At 47.4% G+C, this 20,244-nt stretch overlaps 1 protein-coding gene across 8 annotated transcripts in view; it reads left to right on the top strand.

The window, feature by feature from the left end:
• Positions 1-20,244, top strand: part of FLI1 (Fli-1 proto-oncogene, ETS transcription factor) — a 298,063-nt gene that overhangs the window by 269,953 nt on the left and 7,866 nt on the right. For all 8 annotated transcript variants that reach the window (XM_069614173.1, XM_069614179.1, XM_069614180.1 and 5 more), the window contains 2 exons: positions 15,797-15,862; positions 17,266-17,328. In XM_069614173.1, coding sequence (XP_069470274.1) covers positions 15,797-15,862; positions 17,266-17,328 — 129 coding nt within the window. The remainder of the gene's footprint in view (positions 1-15,796; positions 15,863-17,265; positions 17,329-20,244) is intronic.

Here is a 20,244-nt window from a genome sequence, read left to right as displayed (position 1 = left end):
ATGAGCGCTTTTCAGAGGTAACAACAGAACAGATAGACAGCGGGGAGAAGGAAGCAGAAGGACACAGAGGAGGATAGAACTGTACTGGGTGGCGTGGAGGAGAGTCTAGCAAGCCAGTTGGCATCATGCGGGTGACGTGATGGCCTAGGTGTTGAGGAGGAGAAACTTCTTGAAGAGGTGGCTCGTGAGTTCTTTTTTGAATTGTAGTAGTAAGTTTGATGCTGGCAGAAAGGAGGTTCCATAGTCATGGGGAGTAGGCAGAGAAGTCTTGCTTTCCGGTCCTTTCCTTTTTGCAGTGGCGGATTTCAAGCATGCACATGTCCTGGCTTCTGGTGGTGCGCTGTCCACCGGAGATGCTGTGTTTCTCCCCGAGGTAGATGCGTGACTTGAGGGCAACTGCCTTATAGATGCTGCAGCAAGACTTGAAGCTGATATGGTGTGCAGTAGGAGCCAGTAAAGGTCGATGAGGTCCGGGGTGATGTGGTTGTATCTGCATAGACCCTTGCTAATGCATGTAGTCCGGTGTATGCTACTTCTCATGGGTGCAAGAGAGGATAACAGGTGGTATTTAAGGAGGGAATTGCCCCCATCCAGGTGGGATAGGACCAGTGCTTAAACAGTGGATCTAAAGCTGTCCGGAGGGAGGATGGGCTTGAATATTCTCAGGAGGGAGAGATGATACCAAGCTTTCTGAGTTTTCTTAGCTGTGTGTCTTGAAGGAGAGGTGTTTGTCGATGTGGAACATGAGGGACTTGGCACAGGAGGCGAGCTTGGGTGTGAAGCCCCCAGAGTTCTGGCCAGGTCTGTATGTCTGGGGGTTCGGTGTTGTTGGTGAGGAGTACAAATTCGGTCATGGAGGGGTTGAGCTTCATGTATGCACTGGATATCCAAGACTCAATCAGTGAGAGCCTGGTTTTGAGCCTGCGGATCTCATTACTGGAGTTGATCATGAGGGTCAGCTTAGTGTCGGTTGCGTATTGGTGAATTTGGATGTTGTGTGTGGCTAGGAGGGCTCCCAGCAGCTCCATGTATAGATTGAAGATCACTGCAGAGAGGGTGGAACCCTATAGGACTCCACAGGTGATGGGCAGCATTGGCGACCTAGAGTAGTCCATGTGAACAAACTGCTGGCGGTTGGCGAGGTAGGGCTTGAACCAGCGTAGAACAAGGTTGCTGATCCCCATGCGCTGATGTAAGGTGTCCGTGAGCGCATGCTGGTCTACTGTGTCGAAAGCGTCAGAGAGGTCGATTAGTCCCAGCAGGCAGATGTGTTTAAGATGCATAGTCGCTTATGACCCGTTAAGGACTGTTTGGATTTGATTCAATTATTTTAATATTTTGGGAGTGACAAACTATGGCCCATTACGAAGGTATAAACCCGTTTTGTCAAAACAAGGGCACCTTCTGGAAAGATGGTTCATTTGTTCGTGGAGGAGTCAAGATTGTTCATAAAGCTTTCCTTTTGCTCCATTTTACCCTGACCAGGGCATTGGTTCGGCATTTCAATAAAAGAGGGAGTAAGAAACATCCCTAGAATTTGATCTGTGGTTGGATTTCAGGTGCAAGGGATTGGCTTATTGGGATAATTAACAGCTGTGACTTCATCTGTTGTAGCCCGGTTTCGACATCAGCACATCTTGCACACTTGTGGATGGCTGATGGTGCAGTAATATCAAGTGGGACACAATTACCATCTGCATGGTGCTAAAGTCCTTACTGATCTTTCTTAATATAAAATGATGTGTTCTGAAGTTAGGTCTGCTAATCAGACCCCCTCTTTCAAAAGTATAGTGCACATGCTTTTGTGGTAACCAATCCCCAGACATCTACAGCCCCAGCTCTGTGGTGACACAGATCAGGTTGATAGGTCACATGTAGATTCCAGAATGCTGCTGGAACAAAAAGGTCCTGCAGGCACAGGTGTTTTTTTCTTCTTTTTTCTGCACCTCTGATCTAAATGATATTAATTGTATGCCTTTACTACTCTGATGCCATGAATATCAATAAACCATGCATAGCTGTGGCGTGGTGACTAATAAGTACACACAATTATACAGCGACAGACATTTTATATAACGCTAGTGGCAGCTCCTAAGGGAGGGCCAGCTATGACAGGACTGATGTGAATTAGTATATGGTCAGACTGTCTCCACTACTGCCATGTGGAAAAATGACCAGGCTGCTGCCTCTTTTGATTTCCCAGAGGAAGGGCAACACCTTCCTCCAAGGCACAGAAACTCCCCACGGGAGGTCTCTTGGGAACCAGTGCTTCAAACGCATCACTGAGTCACAACAAAAGCCACTCTGACACCATAGTGGTCACCACTGGAGTCCTTTTAAAGTCAGCAGGCATGGGGGGGGCAGAGTTAGAGTAGCCAGGGAGGGTCAGGGGGTGAGAGAAGGATTCCACCATCTTGATTTCTTTTAAGGCTCTCTGCATCTTTCTGTCCCCATTTCCTGCAGAGAAAGCACCCTCTGTGCTTATGTGGCTTTTCGCTTTCTGCCTGTCTAGTATTTGGCCGATGAGTAGGAGATGTGTAATTGGATGGTTTTGGTTCGATCATAGGTCCCTGTGTTTGTTTTGTTTGTGGCAGGTTTTTTCTTGAGCATGTTTACATCACTTTGAATGCCCCACTTTGGCAATGGTGATCTCCTGATTATAGCCACGAGGATAGATTCAGCTTGTGTCGTAACGTGTTGTTTTTGGAAAATTCCAAGACTTGTGGCAGCATCGGCCAGTTGAAATGTGAAGAACATTTTGAGTAACTTATGATCTATAGACCCACACGTAGGTTCCCCGGTGATCTCGTGGGATGTGAAATACAGCTGTGCACATGCACTGCCTCGCGAAGGCCCTCGTGTTGCCACAGCTGTCACTGGCACAAGCGCACACCCTGGGCAATGTCACCACCTTTAGGGGGCCAATGAGTGAATGGGTCGGTAAGTCTGTGCAGCTCCAGTTAGCTGCGGCACCGCGAGCAACATGCGAGCGCAGTAGAGGGCTGATGAGCTCATGCGCTGGAGGCATGACCTGTTATTTTAGGCATGGAAATAGCATGCCTTGTGTATCCAGAGGGTTATTTTGGACTGAATGGGTGTCTTTCACAGACGCGGTGTCTGTTGTAACCGGAGCAGGTGGAGTCTGCCTGCTGAGAGTGCAGACTGAGGGCTCTGGGGCCCCTGCCTCGCAGGCCCCATGTTCTCTTTCAAGCGTCACTACAGCATGCAGCACCAGCCCATACAACACGCGTGATCCATGTTACCCACCACGATACCACTGTGCATTCAGGGCTTGTATCATCGTGCTCCTGGACCATGCTGAAAGTTACACGGGTAGGTGTGTCTACAGAGCACTGCGTGCTATGCCTTTCCCGTCTAATAACATCAGGTGTTTAGATTGTGTGTGATGTGGGGTTCCTCCCGCTTCTATGCGATATATTCATATAGCTTCATAGAATGAGGGGTGGGCCATTATCAAGGTATAATGACCCACCTTCCTAGATATGGCCCAATGAAAAGGCAGAGGTCACCATGCAGAGTGTTAATGACACCTTCCAATGACGCTAGGGTGCTATTAGCACACCCAGGAAATGGCGCTATGTTTCGGAGTGGTTATGTTAGGTACGCGCACCGCAGCGCTGTACATGGTCTCCCGGCGCTCTGGCAGATTTGAAAGGTGGGGAGGGGGGATGGACTGTTGGGTTAGTGAAGAGAGAGGGAACATAGAAGTTCGCTTTGCGGCTCTGTTGGTGCAGTGCAGTTCAGAAGAACCTGTATTCTGTGCACGGGTGTGTTTCTTTGTGGTCCGTGTCGTGGGCACAGAGCAGTGGTGAGCAGGACACAGCCCCCAGATACTCAAGCCCATAACTCCCACAACCCTAAAAAAATAGAGCATGGTCAAATATGACATGGTATTTTGATCGTTTCTAAATCGAGTCTAGGTTCTCTTTCTAGGGTGCACATTAAGAGTGTAAGCTTTGAGCTGGAACGGTTTTACCATGAGCACACATTGGGTGCATCCCTGTGAAACTAAAAGCGTATGCCCATCGTTTGGCTTTCACTTTGATTATTTCAATTAGATGTTGCTTGGCACATTGACAGTGCTGTGAAAAAAAGATACAGCGAGCGAGCGCTTTATTGAAGGAAATCTTGCTTGGACATTGCATTGCTGTATCTTGCGTGTGCGTAATTGCTTTCAGTTGTCGTCCTGTCTGCTTCTGAAATCAGAATGATTGGAATGCAGTCCATTTCAATAGTTATTGACTGCATTCTCAATATTCTGATTGGCCTAGAGGAGGTGAATAATGACTTCCATGTGCCAATAGCTCATTGAATGTGACTTCACTTAGCGACCGTTCAAAGATGAAGGTCTGAGTCGACCCAGCTGTGATTTGAAAATGTAAAGTGCAGCTTGGCTCTGCGCCTGAGAGTAGTGCTCCACACAGGAGCTATCCAGTGAACAACACGTGCTTCTCCCACCTTCCTTAGACGAGAGTGAATTCCGAGACTCCGTGACCCCCCAAAACACCACACACTGGGCATTGGACTCTACCCACTCACTTCCTCGTGACGTAGGTGCTTGGAAAAGCGCGCCATGGATGAATGAAGTGTTTAAGCGCTTTCTGCCTTCACTTAGGAGGTGCTGCCTTTTCAGTGTTCCATCGAGGCCCGTTACTTCTGGTGACTCTTGCTCCTGCAATAGCACTTGAGGCAGTTCTGGTCCTGGAGATCTTTCGGGAAGATTCCAAGCGGCAGCTCTGAGAAGGGCCCCGAAAGCACACGCCATGTTCAGAGAACCAAAGGGCACATGCAGAGCAGGTTACCGGAGGACCATTACCCCTACTCAAACATGTCGAATGAACACACAATTGCACAGTGCATAGGGTGACCAGATAAAAATCAGGGACAGACCATAGACATAGAGGTAAGACTAAAGTAAATACAAATAAAATAGTAGTCCTACTTCTATGTTGTTGGCCAGTCGCAGGGGCAGGGGGGAAGGGAGAAGGTGTGTCCACAGGCACACACCTCTCATTGAAGGAGAGCGCCGGGTAAGGGAAGGGGAGGAAATGGGGGCGTGAAAAGCATTTCACTCGCCCATCCGTGCAGTCAGAGACCCACCGGCACCCGATTTGGGGATTTCGAAAACGGGTTCCAGCAAAAAACGCCCACCCTTGCAAGCCCGGGATGGGTTTGTAAAATTAAAAAAACTCCCTGGGCGATTTCCCAGGACTGTCCCGGGAAAACCAGGACGTCTAGTCACCCTAACAGTGCATTCCTGAGTAAGGCAAAGACACATCTATTTACTTTTGAATTATTTTAATTTTAGTTCTGGCTACCTTTGAGCAAAACTATTGCAATGTAATATTGCTAGATGGGAGATGGGATATGCAGATGGACAGACAGCTTCTGCCATTGTTTAGCTTTCAAATCACACACGGCCATGCACATCTCTATGGCCTTTCCCACCCAATGTATGCCTCTCTCAGCCCAAAAGACACCCTCCTGGAATCTGTTTGAAGTAGCTCTATCAAGCAGGACACCGCACTTTGGCCTGCCAATGTTATTTCTAAGCAGTCTACTCAGAGTTAATGGCTTATTTGCAGCTGCAACTAGGCCCTTGTGTAATACCTTCGTCTTAACCAAGTGTGCCTCCAGCCACTTGATTTGCATGCAGTATGTGTTTCCTCAGATATGTTACTTGCACTGAAGTCCTGTTTTTGAAAAAAAAAAAATCATTGTTTCGGCCGACAGTTTTGACATGAGTACAGATATTAGGTAGGCATTTTCCAGGCTCTGACATACATCCAGGGGTTCAAACTATTGTACAGCTCTTTGCATATAAAAAACTGTGAGGCTTTGTAACAAGATCAAAGGTTTATGTGTCCTGCACTTATAAAGCAAAATAAAAATAGTAAAAAGTCGGAGAGCAAGAGAAATGATAACATTTCCTAGAAGTCAGCATAAACCCATCTTTACTGTAGAGATGTCCTGACTCAGAGACCGCACAGGAGATCCCCAGGGCAGCACGTGCCATTGTGCTACCGAAACAGAAGTCACGGACACACGAGTTCCACTTCTCCTTCATCTCCCACATGTGCCCACCTCAAAGTGCTTTACCTCGGGGGCAGTTTGCATTTGTGCTTTATCGTGAATCAAGTTTGCGCTGAAATTTCACCTTCACGAGCATCGTTGGCCTCAGAGGGTGTTAGGAACCTTTCAGTGGGAGATGCAAGGGGATACCCTCCTCACGAAGACCCAAATCAAAGCCTCTGGAACCACCTTCAACCAGAGCTGACAAAATACTGGGGGTCTGCAGGGGGAAGGGTATTAGTGAAAGCCCCTCAATCGGGCTCTGATTAAGCAATAATGTGTTCTGCGGGATTCACCAGCCAGTAAAAGCCTGTGGCCCAAGTTCTACGCCCGAGCGAAGCAAGGTCCATAACATGGGGCCCTGGTGCCGTTATTGGGCCGGTGAAGACAGCAGAACACGTTATTACTGCTATTAGCACCCCCTCGAGGCGCTAACAGCAACTGTAAAGAAAAGGAAAACGCCAGCGTTGCTTAGTTCACAGCAGTGGCTGGGGAGAGTCAGAATTGCTATGGAAACGTAAGGCAGCAGTCCGCACGGAGCCCCTCTTCCATTTCCATGGTTTGATCAGGAAGCCAGGCAGACGTCGCGGCACCGGCAGAGGAGCCCTTTTCCGGCAAGGGGAGTTGGATGTGGAGGGTGGGTGTTGCAGAGCTGTATTTTGGGGATGGGAGGCAGGGCAGGAGGGAAAACAGCAGTGCCGGGTGAAGGGTGTGTGCAGTGACCACTCAGGTTGCTCTGAACCCGGGCTTGCAGCGTTGGATTCAGCCCGGGTTTGGAGCAAAATGGCTGGCTGCTGCACCCGCCAAGGGTGCTAATGGGTGACCGTCTGCCAGATGTTGGTGTTAGGCATGCAGAGATTAAGGCCAATAATTGAATGCTCCACTGATTATTGGTCCTGGGAGATCCTTGACCCAGAGGCTTAACTCTGTAATGAAACTAGAGGCCACACCGGGGAAGAATATTCTAGAAGCATCTCTGAGAATCTTGATAAAATGGATCTGTGTGATTCTAGGTAGCTTTCAACTGTTTCTCTGATATACACAGTTCCTAAAGTGGGGCCTTCTGCTTGAATGTACAGCCCAGTTATAGCTTCAACCTCGAAACACTCCAAATATCACTTTTAACAAGACCAGGAGCTGGGAGTGTTGTGAGCGGGTGAACTATAGAGTCCCAGCCGCATCAGATGCAGCTTCACAAGGGCTTCAAGTTGTAACTCTATCCCTGGACATTGTTTTCCAATTACCACATTACACGTGCTTGGAGTACGACTCTGCAACCTTTGGATCTTCAGATGTTTTGAACTACAACTCCCATGATTCCTAGCTTGCTTAGTCAATGGCAGGGGTTCAGGGGAGCTGCGGTCCACAAGACCCGGAGTGCCGCAGGTTATACACCCCTTGTTTAGGTGTAACTCAGAGTCCAGTAACGGGTCATGCTGTTTATTGTGGTTACTGCAAAGACATAGGCGGAGAGCGGTAAAAAGTGGGTCATTCTAACAACAACCAGACTTAGAATGAGCGCCATTGCGCGTTGCCCTGAAACAGGTACTTAAGCAACCGTTGCAGAGATGGATGGTAACAGTCCCGCCAGTTGCCCTAAAACAGGTACTTAAGCAACCGTTGCAGAGATGGATGGTAACAGTCCCGCCAGCGGGGCCTAGCAGTCAGTGGAGTAACTTTGCTGAAAAAGTTGGGGGGGGGGACATGACATCTGAAGAAAAGATGCCCCAGCCAAATGAATGGGGACAAAATGGTGTGCCATGAAAGTTGGGGGGGGGAGAGCAAACACCCCTGTCCCCCCCTAAAATTACGCCCATGCTAGCAGTAGACAACGCTCTTCCAGAGTGCAGCACCACACACTCACTCTCGCTTTTCCACTCTGTTGTCGTTTGAGATTCCAGAGCCCGTGTTTTGTCTGCGTTCCATCTGACCCCGCGCAGGAGCGGCCCGCCGTGTTTTCCTGCCGATGGCTCGGAACAAAGAGCCGTTGTCTGTGAACTGCGCGGAGGCAGGAAGCCAGGGTCCGCTGGGGGCGCGGGGCCCGCCAGTTGCCGACCGCAGCACGACTCCAGCTCGCCCATTGCGGCCTGACAGCTTCTCTGGGACACTTTCTCAGTAACCACTTCTGCAAGCGAGAGATCCAGGGCGGGTGGCGGGAGGGGGGGACGGGGGAGGGGGGAGGGGGCTGCTAGGGGTTGCGGTAGTCAGAGAAATGGAGAACTCACACAAACACCATGCCGGAGGACTATTTGTGGAACGATTGTGCCGGCCCACAAGTGAATAAGTTGCCATGCATCACAACTCACATTTAAAAACGTTGTTTACGCTAAATCACACCCCGTTGGTGGGATATAAACAGAGTGCACAATAATACCGTTTTTGCGGTATGCTCTCCACTTAAGAAAGTGAAACTCGGTGTGTGGTTTCTTTTGAGTGTATTAGGCTGGATCTGTAAAAACATCTCGCTGCACGGAAGCTGTTTTGACGGGGCACGGGGGGGGGTGGGGTGCAATGGGGCTGCTAAGCTGGTGACAATGGGAGTAACAAATGCTCATTGAATATTGCTCTCATTGTTGATGGTGTAAAGCAGGAGTTGTCTGGTGTAATACTGTGTCCAATATTGTTGGTTACCTGTAATTCCTTGGGTTCGAATAGGGGGGATTGCATGTTTTCCCCAGTTTGCATAATTGTGTGCATTGACTAATAGCCACTTCGGTTTACATTGAGAATAACATGGGATGCACGTTTTCCCAGTTCAGCTCCAGAAAAGGGTACGGAACCTTTGCAGATAGTGGCTACGGAAGCGCGGGCTCAGCGTGCCCGTCAGAGCTTGAGATGGGTGTATCCCAGGGTTGCTTACTAGAGGTACAGGGGAGGGAGGGTTTATGTATTTTCAAAAAAGAGGTACTTATGTTCAACTCTCATTAAGGGGTGCAGGACTTACCTGCTCTGCACATCAGCACCCGTGCAGGATGCAGGAACTGCGCCCTGCCCCAAACGGACCCTGTAAATTAGGGGTTGTGAAACTGCATCTTGTCAGATGCTTTGGACCACAACTCCCATCAGCCTTAGCTAGCATAGTCAGCGGCGAGGGATTATGTAGGATCATCGTCGGCCAAAGCCCCTGAAGAGCTGCAGGTTGCTTGCACCTGCTGTCGATGCAGCTCTGACGCGCCACTGCTGCAGCACTGCGAGCTGGGACCACCCAGGCCTACTTTACCTTGCACGGGCTCATGTTCTAGAAGGCCTGTGGCCGTTCCGGAATGACGCTTCTGTAATTCACGTCATAGATGTGCGACAGTACATATCTGGGTAATGCGCCTCAGACCGCGTCCGTAGCAGCACTGCCCGCTTTGAAGCTCTCTCACTGGGCTCCCCCCCCACCCCAAACTCCGTCTCTGCCATTTCCATGTCAGCCCTGTTATTTCTGCTTTTGTTTTCTTATTGTTGACGCATAATATAACATTGTGGAAGAGCTCGTGCTCTGCACCAACTGTTTTTTTGCCCTCCAAAAAGTGCCACTATCATTGCAGTCAATCACCCAGGGTGTTGATGAGAATAATCTCTTTGTTGACAGTTCATACTGGGACGGACATAGTAGGCCACTCTCGTTAAAGGCCCTCGCTACATTCAAGCCAATAAACCCAAGTGCCCAGTATGTCCACCAGTGAAAGGATTACGGCCTAAATACATTACTCGGCCACACAGTTAGGGCAACATTCCCCGTTCCTGGCCAACAGCCAATCACCAGCACCATAGATCTAGGCGGCAAGACAGGGACGTTATTTCACCTAAATACCAGGGGTAGCGGAAGTGACATCACACGACCCTTGACGTCTGATAGCATCACAGGAAGTGATGACCTTTAAACCAACCCTGTAGTGACATCACAGAAGTGATGAACACGACCTTTCACCCCTTGACAAAACAGGAAGGAGAATCACATAGCATTGTTCCTAAGTACACTACGAAAAATATGGTTACGATCACTATAAGGCAATATACATTTCATACAAGAATGGATCACCATTCCTATCCTTAAGATCAGTGCATATAGGCCCATATTACAAAATTACTGTGAAAGCAAGCAGACGACCAAGGCCAAATGATAATGATGTGTTATTATATAGCACTTACGCTTAAGCGCTTTATATAGAACAAATATACATACAACATCACCCAACCTGTGTTGGTACTCGTTTATCAACATCAGAAGGATGAAAGGCTGAGTTGAGGTGTTTAAGAACTTACTAAATCAGTGACTCATCCCCTGTATTGCACCTGAAATAAACCTTTAATGAGTCTAGCAATTATTGTATAGAATTCCAGAAAGACACATTATTTTTTATTCCTATTCTTTCTTATTTAGGGTCACTACTCAAAGTGCTACACTTGTGTAACCCCGTTTTTATGAAGAGCCTGAACAAGAAAGCCAGCCACTCCAGAACCAAAGGGCCACATGGTGCTGGCCACAGCCCAGGAGCTTATATAAATAAAGAAGTTATTTTCCTCATTTTAATTTTTGTTAGGGGTTGCAAGGGAGACCACAGGGTTGCAAGGGAGACCTCAGGCGTCGCAGTTGCAACCCATAGCAACCCACAAATGATGTCCCTGTGGCAAGATGGCGATTGAGATGGTGCTGCGCCGGGCTTCATAGCGGCTTCCTCTCTCCCTTGTGCGTGCCCTCTGCTGGTCTTGACTCTGGTTCAGAGCGAGGGGGTGGAGGTGGTCTGCTTCCAAGCTTTGTAGACCTGCCCCACAGAGCCTAACCGTAACTCTGCCTTTGAACAGTCGCAGAGGCGCTGCTCTCCCCCCGCCCCCAGCCTGATCACTTTTCCTGCAGAGACATTTGGCCCCAGTCCCTGGCGCGCCCTACCTTGACGTTTCTAAAAATATGCAATTCCACATCTGCTGCTGCCCCCGAAGCGCCCAAATCTGCCCAACGCCCTCCACTCCATGTCAAGGCGCTTTTAGGTGTGGTTTTGTTAACACTATGGAAAATAGAGCTGGATGTCTGCCAAAAATAGACGTTAAAACACCAATGGCCAATCTCACACCGGGTTTAAGAGGAGTAGACATTTTGGCAGTCAGTAAATACGTGCAGCATAACGCACGCCACTGACTGTTCACTGGGTTATTTAGAGCAGAATTTCTTTTGTAAAGAGCACTTCACGTGGAGGATACGGAAGGTCAAGGTGAGACACACTGTGGACCGAGCCCATCGCCCACAGTCTGTGCCGGCCCTTCTCTCCTTCATTACACTCATGTCTTTCTTTCTTTCTTTCTTTCTTTCTTTCTTTCTTTCTTTCTTTCTTTCTTTCTTTCTTTCTTTCTTTCTTTCTTTCTTTCTTTCCAATTGATGCTTCCCATTTGTTCCTTTCTGAAGAGAATGCTAGAACCAAATCAAAGAAGCTGGGAAGAACTCTAGGGTCAGAACGATAGAGTGAAGAGAACATTAGGGAAGGGAAAGAAGGAAAACACAGAAAGAGGGACCGTGAAAAAATAGCATATTAAATAGAAAACTGGAAAAGCATGTTGATAAAAGAAAGAGATTGAGGAAAGAAAGAAAGAAAGAAAGAAAGAAAGAAAGAAAGAAAGAAAGAAAGAAAGAAAGAAAGAAAGAAAGAAAGAAAGAAAGAAAGAAAGAAAGAAAGGAAGGTAGGTTAGTGCAAACAGAATTTGTTGAAAAAAACACACCAAAACAGCGCAGCAAAAATCAGCCCAGCACATATGCACCTCCGAAACCAGCCCCTTAATTGCAAGTTAATACCAAACCAAAAATTGACAAAGCCCTTTTTTAATGTTTCTTTTTTAATCTGAGTGGCACACAGTGTATCGCTTCCCCTGTTCCCCGATACAGGCACATGTGTGATGCTCAGTTAATTCATGTCCGATGACTGCCTCTGCAGAAAACAGAAACATATCAAGCATAGGAATCATATGAGGATCTCATGAAGCTCGGGGGGAGAGTGTACATGTGTGTTGAGGCATTGGGAGAGAGCACATTTATACATTTATTTGAATATTTAAAGCACTCAAACAGCCCAGGGCCATCGAGGCGCTGTTACAGGAATAAGTCTCTTAGTTGCGTATTTATAACGCGCTTAACACCTAGAGGTTTCTAAGTGCGGACCCGGGATCGAACCTTTGCTGCTTTGTGTCGTCTTGTTTCCAAGAAGAGCACGTTGCCACTGAGCTATCCTCCCGGGACAATGAGAGTGTGAACAATGCACTTGGTGAAACATTAAACTTTTTTCATACAAAAAATGTACAATTTGGGTGTGAAACACTGGATACAGAAAACAATGGATTGAAAGAAGAAATGAACGGTTACAAGTTCACTAAATACACAATACATGAAAGTCTATTTGAAGAGGCATGGGGTAGTGCAAAGGCATTGCACATGTCAAGCATAACATGACATTTCCTTAATGCAGTTTAGTTGCATGTTGTACTGTTGTCATGTGCATCATTGGCAGCGCAGGTTGTTGTTCAAGGATTGCTTGCTTCTGGTCATGAATGGACCTGGTGTTGGCTGGCTCTCCTCTGAAACTGCCACGTATGCCCGTGCTAGAGACATATAAATCAAAACAAGCCACTTCTCATGTAGTTATTTCTCCCATATGATATTTGCGGTGTCTTTGCAACCTTAGACTCTCAGGATGTTTTGGACTACAACTCCCATCAACCCAAGACAACATAGTCCATGTGTAAAAATGTCAGGTTGCACGCTGCTAGTCAGGTATAACATGTTACTTGCCACCTCGGTTCTCCACATGCATACAGTAAGCCATACGTTGCTTGCTGTGTTGCAATGATCACAGGCCAATACCTAGTGACAAGCGCAAAGTTTGAGTCCAGGCCATGGTGAGAGATCACAAGAGTGACAGTCCAAAACATCTGCAGTGTTACAGCTGGCAGCCCCCTGGCAGTTGTCATACCACCCAGCCTTATAAAGCCAGGCTGGAGGCCAGACTTCTTCCTATAAGCTGAGTTTCCTTTTTCCTTCGCTGCTTCAGACTGAGCACGATCTGTATGTATGCTATCTGTTGGCTTCACAATAAGTTTGGCGGTATCCCGCCGGTAATTCCAGCGGGATACCGGCAAACTGAACTACCATTACCGACACCTGATATCCTGACATTTCTGGGATATTACAGGTGGAAAGGACTGTAAATACCCATTCCATGGAGGGGAATAGAGGTAGTGTGACCAGACGTCGCGGTTTTCCCTGGACAGTCCGAGGAAATCACCCTACATCATGGGGGCCCAGGAGTTTTTTTTCATTTTCCAAACCCCGTCCAGGGACTGGAAGGCTGGCTGGCTATCGTCCTGGTTTTTGCTGGGACCCAATTTCTCAATTTCGAAATCCTGAAATCAGGTCCTGGCACGACTCTTCCTGCATGTAAATAAGGGCTTGAACGCTTTTCACGCCATTTCCGCCCCCTTCCCCTCCACAGCACTCTCCTCCAATGAGAGGCGTGCGCCTGTGAGCACACCCCCTCCACGCCCCTCGCAACAGGCCAGACACATAGAAGTAGGACTACTTTTTTGTTGTAGTCCTACATCTATGTCTATGACCCATCCCGTTTTTTCTTTTTTTTATCTGGTCACCCCATTGCAGGTATTATCGGCCCCGCTATTTCAGGGCCGGTAATACCAGCAGTTTTCTGCCAACAGTTCCTGTTTTACCTCCAGTTCTTGGCTAGGGGTAAATCAGTGACCTCCACCAGCAAACCTGTAGTTTTGCGGTCACTGAATTACCAGCACTTTTAGCTGCACTTCCCCCACACTGCACACCTTGTAATGAGGCCCTCATCTCTGCGCAGCGCCGCACCCTTTTCAAGTCCACGTTTTTGCCTTTTTGGAAAGTATTTAACACTGAAGAGAAGAGCTGAAGAAGCACCTGACCTCCTCTTTCAGGGCTGGGAATTAGGGGAACTGGGACATTTTCATGTTCCTCGACGGAAGCTGGGCTTGCTTCTAGAGCAGAAAGGGCTCATTTTGGTTATTATTTCTTTGCATATTCTAAGATGTCCGCCCCGGTAACGCGTAGCAGATAGAGCTGCTCTTCAGACTACATTTAAGGATCCACAGCTCCTGCTTTTCCCATGAAAGCAAATATGGCAAACCAAATAATTACTAAAAAACAAGGGGAAAGGGGTGTTCCTACCATGTAAATGATTACAAATAACACTCCTGACGTTTCCCTAAAATGATGTTCTATGCTTAAATATGTAAAATATTGTGATGTTTTTTGTAAAAAGCTAAATTTAGGAATTGACTATGAGAAACCACAAACATCAGCCTTTTAGCCTTCAGAGGTTGCTCATATGAGAACCATTCATTTTGGTCATTATAAAAACTATTATTAAAACACTTAGAAGTGGGAATCCAACGAGAAGTGATTAATTGAAATGTGGTGTTATTATTCCACGCACAAAGAGGGAGATTGTATTAAAGGCAGATGTTGGGAGAGCTCGACATTAACGGTGTCAGGATAATTATCAGTTCATGAAATGTGTGCTTGCGTAATTCAACTACATCACACAGTCAGGGACATGTCAACATCGAAGAGGGCTCCTGCCAATAGATTCACTTTTCCAGCCATATCCGCTTCTACATATAATTCTAAACATCGTACTTAAAAAAAAAAAGACCTTCCCGTTCCTAGTGTTCTCTTAATGGACTTTGCTTTGCAGTGTTGGGAAGGTACTGATTCCAATATGGCCACCACTAAACCCTGTTGCTGGGTCTCCCATTTCCGGGCCATTCTATGGACTAAACTCGTGTTCTGTGCATAAGAAGAAGACTGGAAAGAAGGCATCGTTTTCATTCCAATAACGAGAATGAAAACCCCGACATGTGTACTTTTATGTTACTGGGTCCAATACACAAGTGCCATTTTAATCAGATTTTTATATCAAGTAGTAATCAGCAAGCACAATGCACTTAGAACCCCACTGAGAGAATGCCCTTTGACCTCTATGGGCCCCAACGAGGGGTACCCCAATCCTCGAACCATCAGACCCAGACTATCCCCACTCACCAGCTGAAGCCCTGCCAGGCCTTTTCAGTGTATGAACTCTGACCTCTGTTAAGCGTGTATGTAATGCTCTTCTTCCAGCCCTGAACCCCACAAACCTGGCTTACCACCGGAAGCACTTCCAGGCCCCCTTGATAGCAGACGGCAACAAAAGAGGAACCTTTTTGAAATAATGAACTCGGCTAACGCACACGCCTGTAAGATGTGTTTTTCTCACGGCTCCATCCCCCACCCCGCACACTTACCAGATATTAATGACCTGGGATGGTGAACGATGTGTTCACTTCCCCTCCCCCTTTCCCTTGGGGTCGCTACAAAACAAGCGTCTTCACAGCAGGCGCCTACCAACAACAAATAAATAAAAGCATGCAATCTTTAAAAGGCCCACTGGAGTTTCTGCCTGGACTATTGGTGACGTGATCACAGAGACGTGTATCCTTAACCAACTGCCCAATCACCTAGGATGTAATGTCCTTAGTCTATAAAGTCTACACCTCCTAGGACCCCCACTGCTCCCAAGGACAATAATCTCGCCTCATAGGGCGCTCAGCCAATAAGATATGTTGTTATTGAGTCTTAAATGTGTTCCTTCATAAGATTCAGGTTGTGTTCATTAGAAGCCCCAGTCTCACATGTGTCTACTCTTGCTCTTGACAGATCCCTCGTATGACACCGGAAGGAGATCCGGATGGGGAAATAGCATGCCCCCCGCGGTCCCTAAAAGTAAGTCATCGCTTCAACCTTGTTTGCAAAGGAGGACCATCTCTGTGCATGAGGGGGTCACGTGGGACGAGGGGAGTGGCAGAGGACAGGGGGAGTGGCAGCCTCGATGACGACGGTGGGATTTCATGTTTGCCTATCGCTAGGCAGTCCATTGCCACTTTTACCCCAAAGGCCTCATCAGGGTGCAGAGCAGCGTGTGCTTGACATCACAACTGACGGAAAATGTCTCTTGCCTCTGAGTCCGGAGTACCTGAGCCACCGCAGGAGAAACCCGACTCCTGAAACATGGAGATCACCCACAGCCGCGCCCAAGCCAACTTAATGATGGAGATGGAGCGGAATGAGCAGAAGTGCAGCAGAGAACAGAACATAGAATGGAAGGTAGCGGCTAGAAGCCGTTCAAAGACTGGAAATGTGCATCTGTCCCAAGGGAAGGGCCTTCTAAGATCCTTCTTGGCGATTGATGTCTAACGCCTCTGTCTACTCTCCTGCTTAAAAAGTCAGATGATAATGGAAGCTGCAGTCAGATCTCTGCCTTGCAGCCAATGTCCTTATGGCTTCTGTTGGATGGATCAATGCAAGTAAACCAATAGAAAGTTGATCCCTGTATGAACACTTGATCCTTTGGAAACATGTTTTAATGGCCTGTTCCCATTGGATTTTGGGTTCTTGTTTTTTGTAGCCTGTTTCTTTTATTCTTGCGGTCAGTTCTCCTATGTTAGTTTGCGGGATGCTTGTCACTGCACTGGGAGACGTGCTCTAGTTGGTCACTTGCTGGGCGTGGAACCTGGGGACGAGGTTTCGTATACTATCTTTCTCCAAAAAATGTTTAATTCCCGCAAATTGGTTTACCCAAATGGAAACATGTACAGGGTGGGATTAAATGGAGCAACTCTGCACTATGCCATGACATACTGGCACAATGCCATGCTCCACTGATGCCCCTACCAACCATGCTGATGGAATTTTTAGCGCGGTGCAAACTAAAGGGACTTTGAACTGGTGCAAAGTGACTGTGCACTGCAAAAAAACACTTTGCACCATTCGGTGAATCAGGGTGTTTGTTGCCAGTGCAAAGTCACTTTGCACCAGTTGAAAATTGACTTTGCACCACACTAAAAATTCCACGAATCAGGCCCTTAATATGTGAAATAGCAGGCCCTTAACAAGTGACATAGCATAGCATGTATGTTGGCAGTGCAAATCACTTTGAACCAGTGCAAAGTGACTTTGCACCACACTAAAAATTCCATGAATCAGGCCCTAAGCCTTCTGTATCGTCCAGCAGAGAAGGGCAATGCGCATGATACATTGTTGCACATTTTCTGCAGCCTCGGCTTATCTGTGTATCCCGTTTCACTCTAAAGACAGAAATGCTAATCTTTAGTCTTTTTTCCCCACAGGCCCCCCGCTGGGAGTCGCACAAAATGTGAACAAGACACCAGAGCAGCAGCGGCCCCAACCAGGTAAGCCCTTTCTGGGCAGTGTTGCCATAAAACCGTGTGATGTCATGAACTGGCCAACCCACCCGGAGCACCCTGCCCTAAACTGTGACAATCATCAAGTACTCTGTCTGTGATGTCATGAAACCCCAACGCTAAACGCTTCTGCCGTGGCCATGTTCCACTGAACCGTGCTGTCATCTCCCACCTACCCCGATAGGCCTCTTGCATGACATGCACCTTACACTGTGACATCATGAACCCCCTACACCGTCCTGTGATGTCATGAGCTTCCAACACTGACACAGGACCAGATGAGACCCGATGCTGACGCGTGTTGCCCTTTGCCACGAAAAGCACTCCAGATAAGATTTTGAAGTGGGAGTATTTTCCTCTCTAATTTCCAAAGCGGGGAGTAAAATGATGTTTTTAGAGAGTAAAAAAGTGGGCCCTACTCCTAGTGGCCCCACTTCATAAAGAAAAAAAAAATCTTTTAACTGTAAAACAGAAATTTTTTTGTTATAAATATGGCTTTGCAGTTATTTGTTCATGCACATTAGAAGATACCCTGTTACCTGTTCAGATCAGGCAGTAATAATTGCAGTTTCTTCCACAGGCAGCTGTGTGGGTGGAAGCAGCAGGACAGGCAGCTATGTCTAGCTTTCCTACTCTTAGGGTGTGCAAGTTGCTGAGCGCCCCTTATCTTTAGGGGTGGCCCCTAACCTTGAACAGTGGTTTCATCGGCCTTCTGCCTTGAACTGTTATCTCGACTTCTGATGTCATCACCATCCTACCACGGGCTGTGATGTCATTTGTCTCCTACTTTAAACAATGCAAAGTAAGGTTGAGACTTGCGGCCCTCGGCGTGTGGGCTTATGTTTTGGATTCTGTATAATTGAGAAGTCTGGACTCCATGTTTAGCGGGAAGACGGCAGGTGTAGCCGAACAGCATTTGCTTAAATGTCACCAAAACATGGTTTATGGGTCGAAACAGGCCAGAGAAGTGTTGGATCCGGCCTATAAGAGTTTTGGTGTAGACGGTGGCTGTATCGCCATGGTGGATGAAGTAAAAACTCTGGATATTTACATGGAAGCATCGCTTAATACCGATCCCCATGTAAATTATGTGGTCAAGAACTCTATTACCTAGGGGTTTTGAGACAGATTTGCCCCCTGGTTAGCCCCAAAAAAGTAAAAAGCTGGTCCGAGCCATTGTCCTAGTCAAGCTTGATTACTGCAATTCCTTGTTTGAAGAGGCAAGCAAGGAATGCCTGGGTAGATAATTACTGCAATTCCTTGTTTGGAATGGCAAGCAAGGAATGTCTGGGTAGATGATTACTGCAATTCCTTGTTTGGAGAGGCAAGCAAGGAATGCCTGGGTAGATGATTACTGCAATTCCTTGTTTGGAGGGGCAAGCAAGGAATGCCTGCGTAGATGATTACTGCAATTCCTTGTTTGGAGGGGCAAGCAAGGAATGCCTGCGTAGATGATTACTGCAATTCCTTGTTTGGAATGGCAAGCAAGGAATGCCTGCGTAGATTACAGAGGATCCAGAATGAGGCGGTTCGATTAACATTGACCGGCAAGATGGGGTGAACTTCACTGGCTCCCAGTTGCGGAGAGGGTTCAGTTTAAGATACTCACCCTAGCACATGCTTCTTTGGAAATGCACCCTCCTACTTAAAGGATAAACTGGAAGTACATACACCAGCCCGTGCTTTACGGCCCTGCAATTCACTGAGCCCTGGATCCCCCGGGTCAAGAGAACCAAAGGGATTGGACGCTCCTTTCCCATTTTGATGGCCCAGGCCTGGAATAAGCTCCCCAGAAACATGCAAACTGAAAGAATCATCTCGTATTTAGGAAAGGTTTGAAAACATTGCTATTTGCTTAGGAAGGTTGCATAGGGGGCGCTATTCTCCCCCTCCCCCATAGTATTTGTTGGTCTGCTCTTTGTCCTTCATTGTTTGCTGTGTTAGCGCCCTGATGCCCACAGATTTTTGGCGCTTAATAAACAAATAGATATAGATATAAAATAGATGTCTGATGTAACAGTACATTCTCCTTTAAATACCTTTCTTTTAAGTACCACCTTATTATAAGTTGGAATTGCACGAGATAGCTCATGTTCTGCATACGGCGTGCTGCATGGGGGAATACCCCATATTTACCCTGTGCAGTACTCACAGTGCACGCAAAGGAAAAAAAAAACTATCATGCAATCGCAACTCCTATTTAGGTGCTATTAGGTGCTATTTTTATAAACATATGGCATGTAAAATACCACTTTTTTTCCATATCCAGCACCACACTGACAGTAAAGGTCTCTGTGAGCTATAAAGCTCTTCTTGCCCAAAGAATTCACTCCTCCAATTGAGATCATCACCCATTCGCAGACACACTTTGCAGGTTGTTCGTGATTAATACTACAGAACAGAATTACAGTCATTTTATGGGACAGTACTCTGAAAATGAATGCTCTCCCCACCTCCCATCACAACACAGCTGCTGGGAAAAGGTGATCTCGCGAGGTCTCGGCTAGACCAGGCCAGTTTCTTTCAGGGGATGGGAAGCACATGGCCAGGCAGTGCCGATAACAGCGGGGCCATGTGGAGACCTCCGCCCCCTCCCTCGTGGATTGATAAATGGTGGCGTGATGGGGAGGGTCACACTGTTCCCAAGCCGGTTGATTTAGGCTGGGCAATGGTGCCAGAGAGGATTTGTCCTCCTAGCTGGAAGACACGCTGAGTTCAGTTCAGGCATCCCGAATGTTGCGCCAGTCGCTCTGCTGGAAAAACACTGACGTACATTTTCCATGTGCTAATCAGCACATTCGCAGGCATAGTACGACCTATCTGTCCCAAGCAGAGTCTCCCAGAAGTATTCCGCTGCAAAGCTTGCTGGGAGCACTTGGCCGGCGAGTCTAAAAAGTTCACCAT

This window comes from Ambystoma mexicanum, chromosome 9 (assembly GCF_040938575.1).
Source record: "Ambystoma mexicanum isolate Mex_15411 chromosome 9, UKY_AmexF1_1, whole genome shotgun sequence".
NCBI classification, from domain to species: domain Eukaryota; kingdom Metazoa; phylum Chordata; class Amphibia; order Caudata; family Ambystomatidae; genus Ambystoma; species Ambystoma mexicanum.
The sequence above is the reverse complement of the archived record's forward strand: the minus strand, read 5'-3'. Positions and strand labels throughout refer to the sequence as shown.